The sequence below is a fragment of the Sciurus vulgaris genome, assembly GCF_902686455.1.
Source record: "Sciurus vulgaris genome assembly, chromosome: X".
Lineage (NCBI taxonomy): Eukaryota > Metazoa > Chordata > Mammalia > Rodentia > Sciuridae > Sciurus > Sciurus vulgaris.
The window spans coordinates 53,540,538-53,552,796 of record NC_136471.1 but is presented as its reverse complement, the minus strand read 5'-3'; the positions used below and the strand labels follow the sequence as shown (position 1 = coordinate 53,552,796).

The 12,259-nt window shown below is 39.4% G+C and overlaps 1 protein-coding gene across 1 annotated transcript in view; it reads left to right on the top strand.

The window, feature by feature from the left end:
* Positions 1 to 483: 483 nt before the first annotated feature.
* Positions 484 to 12,259, top strand: part of DIAPH2 (diaphanous related formin 2) — a 796,567-nt gene continuing 784,791 nt past the window's right edge. Inside the window, exon 1 of the mRNA XM_079124055.1 lies at positions 484 to 920. Coding sequence (XP_078980181.1) covers positions 789 to 920 — 132 coding nt within the window. The 5' untranslated portion in view covers positions 484 to 788. The remainder of the gene's footprint in view (positions 921 to 12,259) is intronic.

The window sequence follows — 12,259 nt, the reverse complement described above, 5'->3', positions numbered from 1 at the left end:
GAAGCACCCACTCTTTCCACTGTGACCCATACAATCTGTCTAGGCAATTAACCAGGGCTCCCCGCGGTTTTCCTATAGGTTGCCAATTGTCTTGCTAATTAAACCTTCCCACAGAGTGCAACAGGAGCACACCCCCGGAGAGGCCTCTCCAAGGGTAGGTGCTTTGGCCTACAGTACTGGAAGCTGACGCTCAGGTCGCGCCGCCAGTGAAAGTCACACGCGAATCCTGGACCTCAGTTTCCCCATCTCTAAAATGGGCTACCCCTCTCTCGATTAGCTCCCTGCCATTTCACGCCGGCCGGGTAGGAAGTGAAATCAGTGCACAACCACAGCTGAAAGTCCTCTGCTGGGCTCCAGTCGCTGCGCCGGGCATGCTCAGTAGCAGGGGCCGGCTCGGCACCCTGAGTAGGAAGCGGCTTTCCGCGCCCGGGCTGCCGACTGCGGGCACTTTGATGAATCACGTGTGTTGAGGCCCTCTTAAAGAGATAGGCACCTACTTTCCCTCCACCCTAAACACCGCCCTGAGGGCGGCGGCGACTGTGGTAATTGCAGCTGCTTAGGGGCAGGGCTTGCCCCAGCGCTGAGTAGTGGCAACAGCGTGGTTGCGTCGGGGGTGCCTGGGAGCAGGGAGCCCCGGGGGCCTGAAATCGGCTACTCCCCGGGCAGACACGCTCTCCCTAAGGAAGACGTGCTGCCGAATCAGCGCCGGGCAGCGAGAGCGCCCAGAGGGGCTTCTTCAGTTGAGGAGAGGTGGGGTTACGGGGCACAGGTGACAGGGCCGGAGAAAGATGGAGCAGCCCGGGGCCGCGGCGTCGGGAGCGGGAGGCGGCAGCGAAGAACCCGGCGGGGGCCGGAGCAACAAGCGCAGCGCGGGGAACCGAGCCGCCAACGAAGAGGAAACGAAAAACAAACCCAAATTGGTGAGTGCTCCCGCAGCCCCCGCCGGCCTTGGGGACGGGGAGAGCCCCGGGCTCCTTCTGCCGTTGAACACGGGGGACCCGGGGCCCCCTCCCAAGGGTGACCGCGACCTCGCTGTGCTACTCGGGGAGCCGCTAAAGGAGCGGCCAGACCGAGGCGCGGAGACGGCGTGGGGGCGGAAGAGCACCCCCTTCTGCACTTAACCCCTTTCTCACTCTTGTCAGCCTGGGAGGCGGTGCGGGAAGGAGAAAGGCCCCACCCCAACTTGGGGAGACCCCGAGTCCTCGAGTACTGGGGAGGGCTGTTTGTCGAACTTGTGGGCACGAACCTTCTTTGCGCGATTCCATTTCCCTCCCACCTCTTGTCAGTTGCTGTTTTGCCTCCACACTGAGGGTCCGGGGCAGGACAACCTCCCTCCTTTCTGGTCCCAGACTTGGGAGCCCGCTCACAGCCATGCAGATCAAGAAAAACACAACGTAGGCCCCCAATTCTTCGACTTCACCAGAAATCTAAGGAAGAGGCGCCTCCGTGGGCCCCCCCCCCCCATGTGCTCTCCCAGAAACATTTCTTTGGAGGAGTGGGGGGAGCGTGGGAGTTGAGTCTGGGTGAAGTACCACCAACTGTCCTTTGTGTGTGTCTGTAGTCATACAGTACTTCCACCCAGTTGATTAAGAACGCTTAAAAGTGGTAGGCAGACTGTGTCTCACAGTCCTGATAGTGTTGAACGAGTGGTAGCAGTCCATTTCCTGCCACTGAATGTGCAGAATGAAATCTTTGGGGCCTGATATTGCATTGGGAAATACTGGAGTTTCTTCAGCTCAGTTCAAAGGGTTCCTCTTTTTGTAAACTTTCTAATTTGGGTGGCATGAGGGGAAAGGGTTTTCCTGCACAAATTCAGCAAATACACTCAAAGAGTCCTAGTCCAGATCCGAAGTTCATGCCACATGTTGCATGTTTAGATTTCAGTTTTGAGCAGCGACTTGATTATAATAGGGGAGGCAGTGGGATGGTGACATGTAACTAGAGCCATTTCTCATGGTCTCTGGCCATTCGGTATGGATCTGTTGTATTTATCTTTTGGTTCCTATTTGCCTTTCAATTACGGATCCATAGTGGAAAACAGTGGCCAAAGAAATATGCAGCCTTCCATTACGTGCGAAAGGGGCTTGGTGGGGGTAGATTAAGATGACAAATTTAAAGTCTAATTAGTTCCACAGTAACTGGAGACCAGTTGAAAACTTGCTTACTTGCTGTGTCTTTTATCCCAGTATTTTCAAATAAAGAAACTGAGTCACAGGCTCTTTGTGACTTGCCTGTGAACCATCATAAAACTTAAGAAAAGTTTTGAGTGTATCACTAGAGTTTCTTATGTTTAAAATTCTGATGTTGTGATTTTGAAATTTATTGATTTTCCATAAAAGAGTGCTTGTATTTCCTTTTCTAGACTGTAGCACAAATCTGTGGTTTAATCAGTAATCCCAATTTTAAGTAAACATAAAAGTTAACTGATAGTTCCCACAAATAGTTTGGTTCATGTACCAAGAACCTTCCACTTTTAAGAAGAACACTATCAAGAAAAGCATCTATCTCTATTAACACCTTGATTATCTTCTTGCTTTCCTTTTGACTATTTGTCCTGTTTCATCTTTTATGTTTTACTTGCTTTGACAAGGTAACTAGATAGTTATGAGATGATATCACTTTCAGTTCCTAGCTAACCTCACTGTTCCGTGTTGGACATAGCTTGATATAGCAGAACAAGCTTTTGAATCCAAGAGTTTTGTTAATATCAACATGAGTGTTTTTCCTCAAACATAACTTTTGAGCCTTACATGATTTTACAAGCAGATACATCAGAACTAATAACAAATTTAGGAAGTCATTTTAGCACATTTTAAGGCAAGAAAGTTCATCAAACAAATAGACTTGGTAAAACTTTGTACAAAAGTTCATCTGGGATTCTTCAGATTTTGCTAAGTTGGGTGAAACTTGATTGAGACTAAATTTTATTCTTTTAAGTATTAGGTCAGTCACTGTAATAATGCTTGTGTGTGTGTGTGTAAATGTGCAAAGGAGTTGTGATATGGGATTATAAAAGAGCACTGTGCTACAATAAGTTACTTGTGTGAGCGATTGTGGGGTACAGGGTCTCAAACTCTTCAAAAATTGAGTACGTGTTCTTTTTTTCTAGACCCCCATAGCTTTCATCAGTTTCTCAAAGACATTGATCACCTTTAGTAAGAAGAACTATTGCAATACCAACAAAAGATAGTAAAGGAAATGACAGTTGATTCTAAGTTGGGGAGGGGAGGACATCAGTGATGAAGGGAGAAAGGAAATTGCACTGGCCACAGGGTGATTGACATTGAAGAAATTTCTTCTAGGGGTAAAAAGTTAACTACACAATGTCTAAACAGTATGAGGTAGGATCAAAGTTTCTACTACATAGAAAAATTAACTCCGTCACTAGTGAAGTATAGGGCTTGTGATTCAGTTTTGTGCATTTAGTTCGTCATGGTGCTGAAAAACTGGAGATGGAAGGAATGCTTTCTACAAACAGGAACTACTTTCATTTCTATCCACTTTTTGATGGGTATTAGAATTTTTTCAGAGTGGCACTTCAGGACTGTAATGACTTCTGTTTAGGGTTAATTAACTCAAAATTCAACAAAATTTGCTTCAGTTTTCTTCATATATGCATCTTCATAATGATCCTATTATTTTGAATTCTTTTTAAGTGCATTAGTAGTAGAGTTTTGAATTTTACGTAACTATCTGGTTAGACCCAGATTGCAGCATGCCATCAAACAGCATGACTCTTAGATTAATTAGTAATTTCATGTCAACTATGGAATGTATTTTGTTAAATTGAGTAGGGGAGAGAGCTCTAGAACTGTTTGAAGGAATTTCATCTTGAATCTCACATATTTAAAGCAGTGACTTAACTGTTAAAAGAAGCCCATTGTTAAGGTAGAATTAATACCTCATATACCCACATAATGGTGGGTATAGAGTGGCTTGATAGTATTTGATATTTTTTGCATTTTGAATTTGCATTTATGTATAATTTCTGAGACTTTTGGTTCTTTAAACAGTAAAGTCAAATTAGTAACTTAAAATCACACAAGTTAATTTTTGGTTGTTTTATAACTTCCTGGGTATTTGGTGATTTGTTTACACTTAGATAAGTCATGTTTTGATTTTAAATAATTACTGAGCACAGTGTTTCCATTTATGCAACATGTTTTCTAAGTACTACATGCTAGGTGCTCTTCTAAGAATTGGTGATATAAAGGTGCTCACAGTCTAGTAGACAGGGAAATTGATAAAGAGCAGTGTTTTAGGTTATCATAGGGATATACATCAGAGGGTGTTATAAAAGTATGGAGAGGCATCTAAGTCAAATCAGATGCTTGAGGGAGGTAAGGAAAGACTTATCATAGTAGGCAACATTTGTGTTGAGGTTTGAAGAATAGGGTATTAAAGAAGTGGGGAAGGCATTTTAGGGCGAAAGAATATCATGCACAATGGTAGGGAGATAACAACAGCCTGGCCAATAAAGAAAGTTCTAGTAGATACATGTGGCTGAAATAAAGGTACATAAGATACTGGATCTGCCAGAAAAGTCAAAATCACAAGGGATCTTTGTGTGTCATGTTAGAATTTCAACTTTTTCCTGAAAGAGTAAGCATTGAAAAGGTTAAAACAGTAGAGTTACCTGATCAGATTTGTGCTTCAGAAAGAAACTTAGAACGGTGGAGAATTTCTTGCAGACGAGTGCCAGAACGGAGGTAGAAGGAGCAGGGTAGTGTAATGGAGTTCACTGTTTAGGGTTAGAGACCTGAATTCCAGTGGCTGCTCATCTACTCATCCATTTACCAGCTTATCCTTTTCCTAGTCTTACTTCTCTATACCCCATTTCTTCCTGCCACCTCCATCGTCTGTCTTTCCTGGCCTACACCACAAACATCCTTACCAAATCTGAAATGTCCACTCTGTTTCTCTTCAATAAATCTCACTCCTTTTCACTGCCTAGCTCATGTCTCAGTATTCTCCCATTGTATTAAACCTTCATTAATTACTTCAGTGTACTGAGGGTTCTTCTTTCTCCTGAGTTTATAACTATTGTGAGTTTAAATGTTATGTGCTCATCTAGTCTGTACAGAGATTTAAAATTGCTTCTGGGAAGGGTCCTGGTTTATGCTATTCGTTAAAACCTGGAAGGCTAGTGCTCAGGTGCAAAACAACTCAGTAAATGATTATTAGCTGGGGAATTTTTTCCTTATAGGCCAGACATTTGGAGAGTATAAATTGTTGAATAGAGGCTTAAAAAAGTATGCCTTTATACATTTTTTTCTTAGTATATATCCTTCACCAAATGAACCTACCTATCTGTGCATTTCTCTATGTCATCTCTGATTTTGAAATTCTGGAAACTTCTTCAGGACCCTGAGAACTCTCCTACTCCCCTTGTTTAGATTCTTGTGATGTTAGAGGTTGAACTTTCATGCAGAGAAACAGTACCAAAACCATGAGCCAAGTAACATTTTGCTGTTATTAGTAGGAGGCTTCAAATTATTGGCAAGAGAATATGGAATGGAGATCCAAAGGACCTGGGTTCCAGTATCCCTTCTATCTTTTATTTGCTCGTGATCACTGATAAGCATTTAGCAACAGAAGTTTGAGCTCTTTGATTAATGTTCAGTCAGAGGTAACATCAACATTGCTGGCCTGACTCACTTACTTGTTTTTGTTTTTCGAGAGGGTTCCACTATGTTGCCCAGACTGGCCTCAATTTCCTGGGCTTCTGTGATTTCTTGCCTCAGCCTTTTGAGTAGCTGGAACTATAGTCCTGCACTATTGTGCCCAGCTTACCTGCCTGATTTACTTGACAAGGTCATTTAGATAAAATATAGTAATGAATGAGAATACATTTAGGAAATTCTATACTATTATACAAATATAAGGCATTTTAATTAATTTCTTGTATTGCCCAAATCAAATGTGATTATGGGGTTAGGGGCATAGCTCAGTGGTAGAACACTTTCCTATTATGCACAAGGCCCTGGGTCCTATCCCCAGCCAAACACAAAAATAAAAGTGATTGTGGTTGAGTGGTTTAATGACTTTCTTGCAATTTGATAGCTCTAATATTATTGTAATTATTGTACAAAGTACCTTAATCTGGTTATATGTTGATTAACTTCTCATTCTCAATTCCATTTGCCCATTCAGAGGATTATGCATTCTTTCCTTTGACTAATAATTCTTTCCGTTGACTGAATATGAGATGTGAGCTTAACTTTTTTCACTATAATTTTTTTTAAGAACGAGGCTACCTTTTTCCTTCAGTTTATCAAAGGCATTTAAACTTTTTTGTTAAAAAGTTTCAGGGCAGGGACTGGGGTTTGGCTCATGTTTATGACATCATTCCTTGTCAGGAAGCTTACTGATGTACAAATAAGGAAACTGAGTCATCGAAGTGTTAAGGTTCTGACTTAGAAGTTTAAAAGCTATCACCTCTATTGTAGAAGTTATCTATAGCACTGAGTCATTATGCTTCAGGGATTCTGAAAGTAAAAAAAGTTATTCAATCTCTGTCATCTTTTGTTCCTTTTTGAACAATTTATAATTGTAATCCACCCAGATTTCACTCCAGGTACTAAGAGCTCTGGCAGTAGCAGCATGACATTTGACATTGAAGTGAAATCATTCTTTTACAACCTGGTCTCAAAGAACACTCTAAATGCTCTGAAAACAGTATACACATAATATATGCTAATTTACATGAATCAGCACATCTGGTTAATTACTACTGGCTATCACTAGCACCACAAGAATTGTTATTGAAGACCCGACTTTTCCCTGTTCCTGTATTCAGTCTGCCATGCACAAGAGACAAGTTCCTTCTGCCAGATTTGGGGTGTTTAATTTTTTTCTGAAGACTGAAGAAACTAAGATGATGGTTAGGTGGCTTAAAGAATAGTTATAAGTTTGATATCTAAGTGGTCATCAGGTAGAAGACACCCATGTGGAAGACAGCTCAAAATTGTTGCATGTAAAGGAAGGTTGAGATATATTTTCATGTAGCTGTTTATCATGAATGTCAGCCATAGAAAGAAATTAACTCATACTAATTTAAAACTTGTTTACTTTATCAAACTGAATCTGTTTCAGTTTAAATGATGTTCTGGCTGTAGCTTTAAACTGAAAGTCAACTGAATCCTGGTCCCTGCTTGCTTTGTGTGAGATGGATTGGGGAAAATGGAATTGCCACTTTTCTCATAAAAGATGTAGAAAACAAAATTCTTACTAATCACCATTTACACAAGATTTGGTTTAATGAAGGTTTCAAGTGTTACTTTAAAAAGAGTAAGCTATATTGCTACCAAATACAGACCTGCAAATTGGACACCAGTCTTTTCTTCCATTCGAACTCTATAATAAAGTGATGCCTATTACAAGTCAGAAGTTTCTAGGTGGCTATTGAGGCAGGCCTACGTAGGAATCCAGGACTTCATCAGGAAGAAATTAATCCCAAGTGGCTATTGACTTAATCACCTGGCAATTTTGATATTCAACTAAGGGAGAAGAGATCTAGGGTATAATCCTCTTTTTTTTTTTTTTTTTTTTTTTTTCCAAAACTATTTGTTATTCTGTGATAGCCATGTTTTGATAAAGATCTGTTCAAAGTTGAGGATTAAAAAAAAAATTCTGACCTTAATTTGTTGGTCTCTTATCAAACTAAACGTAAAAGATAAAATTTTTACCTTATAATAAGGACTAATTAATAAGACTTTTTATGCTTACGAAAAATTTCAAAAATGTTATAGAGAGGATAGTATGATGAACCACTATCTATCCCAGATAGAACAATTGTCTTGATAAATATGCTTCATCCAACCTCCGTTTTTTCCTTGCTGAACTATTTGAGTGCAAATCCCAGATATGTCATTTTACTCCTACATACTTCAGTGTACATCTCTAAAAATTACTGACTTCTTAAAAACATAATCACTATGTCACTATCACAGCTTTAGAAATTAACATATTCCTTGCTATCATCTAACACACAATCCATAATCAAACATCCCCAGTTGCCTCAAAAATAATTAGATTTTTAATCTAATGTGTGCCTAATTAATGTACATGCCACTTAAGTTTTTAAAGAAATAAAGCTTTAAATTGATGGTAAGATCTTGTTCAAAGTTATTCCACATAAAGTGCTATCGTAAGTGTCAGCCAAGAATAAGTTCACTTCTGTCTTTAATTCTGTGGAAGTATCTGCAAAAATTGTACAAGTATGGGTAGACACTTTGGAATAGTTACTATGAACCATAGAAAATAGACCAAATTAAGACTTTTGGCTTTCACTTACTGGTTGGGTAATCATTCTTCATTTCTGCAATTTGTGAAATGGGGTGGGGTTTTTGTTTTTTGTTCCCAGGGAAATGTAGATGGGAAAAGGAAAAATATTCTTGTATTCTCTAGATAAACGAGTCACATAACTCTCTGATACATGCACACAACAACAACCACATTTATATTAGTAACTGTAGTTCTATTTAAAAATAAATGCCAATTTTCTACTTGAGTTGTCTGTTTTTTAGCCACTTTGATATATTCTGGGTTACTCAATCTGGATGATGGGGGTGAGCAAACTCTTGGAAAGAACTATCGTCTCCGTATTTAGATATCCAGGGTAACAATAAAACAAATCAGTCTTCGCTAATGAGGTGATGGAGCTGGGGATGGGTGGAGTGGGTATGAGAAATTGGGCAAATGGCCTAGACTTCACACAGATTTACTGAAGAAACTGTGTAACCAACTACTTTCCAATCAGCAATTTAGTGCTGTTATTGTAGTGGGAGACAATAGGCATATTATTTCTCTAATTTTGAGTACTCGAGTAGATTAAGACTACTAAGCCATTTCCACTCTACACCTTCTCAACTGATCGTTTACCAACCCAATCAGTTGGGGTGATTTTCCTGAAAACAGGTAAACAAGTGATTGTCACTGGGGTCTGACCCAACGTTTTTTCCCTTTTGTTTTGCTCGGAGGAAGGAAAGCTGTGGAGATGTTTTTTCATGTGCTTTGAAATCAATCACTGGTAAAGTCTTAAATGTTTAATAGCATATTATGCTGACTCCAGCTGTTAAGAAGATTCTTTATGTAGAGAGTAAGCCCTAGTGTAGGCCATAGACTTATCTTTTGAAATTTAAAAGCATGTATGTATGCCAGAGACCAGAGCTACTCTATATGATTGAGCCCTTCTCAAAGGCATTAGACCATGGGAGTCACACCATTTACCAAAATGCCAGGCACAAACCTGTGTCTTTCTGGTGCCACTTTTTATAATTCAAACAAAGATCACATCTGGGCTAGTTACTGCATTTAGAACCAGATGGATTCTAGCCTCATGCCTGATAGAAAATTCAGCAAGCACAGGACACATTTTAAAGTCTCATTTAGAAAGGGAATTTTTCATTTATCAATGATTCTGAGAAAGAACATAAGGCATATATCTATGTAATATATTCTTGTGACTGACAACATTTACTTTTGAATTGTTTGAGTCCTCAAATATGGATGACTGTGTCCTTGAGGGCCCAAGTTGGAGGTTCAGTATGTTGATCACCTTGTCTAATTAAGATCCTCCCTTTTTGTATTCCACCCATTTTCTTGACATTGCTTCATAGAACTTCTCATGGTTACAGATAATATGGATAAGACGGTATTGTTTTGAAGTTTGTGTCATAACTTTAACTTTCATTTATATTACTCATGATCCAAGGCAAGAACATATAGAAAGTTAAGATGGGTTAAAATAAATTGGCAGAGACATTTCCTCTAATAATATGCTCTGCAGTCTGGTACCTCATATTACAAAATCAATGTTTTCCAGAAGAGTCAGTGTGTACATAAAACATTTGTGAGTGAAAATAACCTTTTCTTAGGCTGCCTTCACAGCTTGTTTTTCATTGGCACTGCATTAGCTTACATTTCTCCCCCTTTGGTTGAGTAACTAATGGTCTTTAAACAAGCTATTAAAGGGAAGAATAAGTTTACGATGCAAAAAAAAAAAAAAAAAGGCCTGGATTTTATCCATGTTGGATGGTTTGGATTTTCATGTATTTATCTCACTAAAGCAGGGTTTGCCCACATTCTCTAATCTTTAAATTCTTAGATTTTTCTAGTGTAGCCTATACTTGTTTCATTAAACTGGTTTCAAATGGTCTTGTGAATTTCTGTCAGGTATAAATCCTCCAGTTTATATAAGTCAACTTGGCCCAAGACCAAATCCTAAATTTTAAGTGGTCATGTCTATATATGAAATGGATTCAAGGTATTAATTATAATTTAAAGTGGGAATATAGGCCCAATTTTTCACTTTCTTCCTACCAATTCTGTTGTAGCTAATTGTGAATCAAATTGTTATTATTTTATGTTACAAATCCCTACCTTCAACCTCCTCCCTCTCCTTTATCACTTGTATGTTTTTGACTCTGAAGGTCATTTTATTCCTGGCCATTTTTACTGGTTTCTGAATATTATCAGTGTTGTATCCTGTTGTCTGATCATAAAAATTATGTGCAGAAGGATGGCCATTGGATGTTAAATTAGCGAAGTGACAGATTTATTTAAGAGCATTTCTCATCCACACCCATCACAACCATGTTGCTATAAACTAGTTGAAAGTGTATTTTGATCTTAGCACCATCAGTTTGTGTTTTTAAAACCACACATCTTATAGAATTTGAAAGTATTTTTATGAAGTGCAGAGTTGAAATATGCTAAATAGGATATCTAACCCAACCTGTTAGGTGTTTTTTAAAGAGTTTGTTCCTGGCTACTTAACAGGATTATACAGAAATGGGCTGACTACTTTTTAAAAACGTAACTGTGGGCAAGTCATTTATCTTCTTCCGCTGTCAGTTTATTCTATAAAATAAAGGAGTCTAAATAGATGAACTGCAAAGTTCCATTCAGCTCTAACATTTTGAGAGTCAACGGTTATTGGGAGCTGTAATGAATCTACCCTAACATAAATACGTGACATATGGATTTCAGTTAGAGGAAAAGTTGGAATTATGAGAGATGATTGTTTAAGGCTGGATACTAAAGAGTGAATATCCCAGCTAATTACTGTCCTGTTTTTGGAGTCTGAGTTAGTTTAATCCAGTGAAGGCCTCATCAACATTCTTTTAACCATACATCATATGTAGGACAATGTACTGAGTCCTAGAGAATATTGGCTCTGTTTTAGTCCATCCTTGGTGGTTGCCTCAGTTCAGTAACCAATTGCAGAGCTCAAGCTACCCAGAAGTGATCCTCAATAAAACAACATCATAGGTGCTATTCTAAGGACTTGTATGTATTCATCAAGAACTATGCAAAGTCTGGGATTTTATCTACTTACCTATCAGTTATTTTTTTCATGGATGATTGCAGAAGACCCAAGATTCCTAGGTCAGGGACCAAAGACAATTTGTTATTCATTGCAAAAGCAGTAGTCAGATTGTCAGCATGGCAAGCTGACTCCCTATGATCTTAGGTCCCACACATGGACCAGGATGGTGCCTTCATGGGCAGTTAGTTGAGTTACAGGAAAGGAATACCAAGCTTGGAGGATTTGTTATTTTTATGGTAAGAGGAAGCCAGCCTGCTCTTTTTTGGGATGGGGAGATATTACCTCATCCTGAAGATCACTTGCTACAAACAAAGTCCTGGGAAATAGCCTGTAAAAAATGTTGTCAGCACCTTTCAGTCTTTGGCATACCCGGAACACGCAAGGATGCTTAGGGATTGATGGTAGGTTGAATCCCCTTCATTATTAACTCACTTCATCCTCATAGCAGTCAGTTTGTAGTTGATGAAAAAGGCTCAGAGCAGATAAGTAATTTGCCTGAGGATATGCAGTGGTGAATTTGAAATTCAAGACCAGTGTGACTATAAAATCCATGTTTTAAATCACAGGTTTTCTATACTTCCTAAGAGCCTAAACTTCAGGGTTGCTTTAAATTAACCTGGAGACCTAAACCTAGTGATCTTCTAGACTGGCAATGGCTGGAACTGGCCTCCATTTGTACAACGCGTGTATATCATTTAGAAGAGAGAGTTAAGGGGACACTCATTTTAGTGTCACCAATAATCAAAAGTTAAAATTCTTTGACTCATTGCCATGAAGTGGGGTAGATATATGACCACTTGTTAGAAAAGAGCCATAGGCATGAAACTGATGTGACTGTGGATTTTAAAGATACATGAACACAGTTCTTAAAAATAGCAGTCTGGGGGCTAGGGTTGTAGATCAGTGGCAGAGTGCTTGCTTGGCATG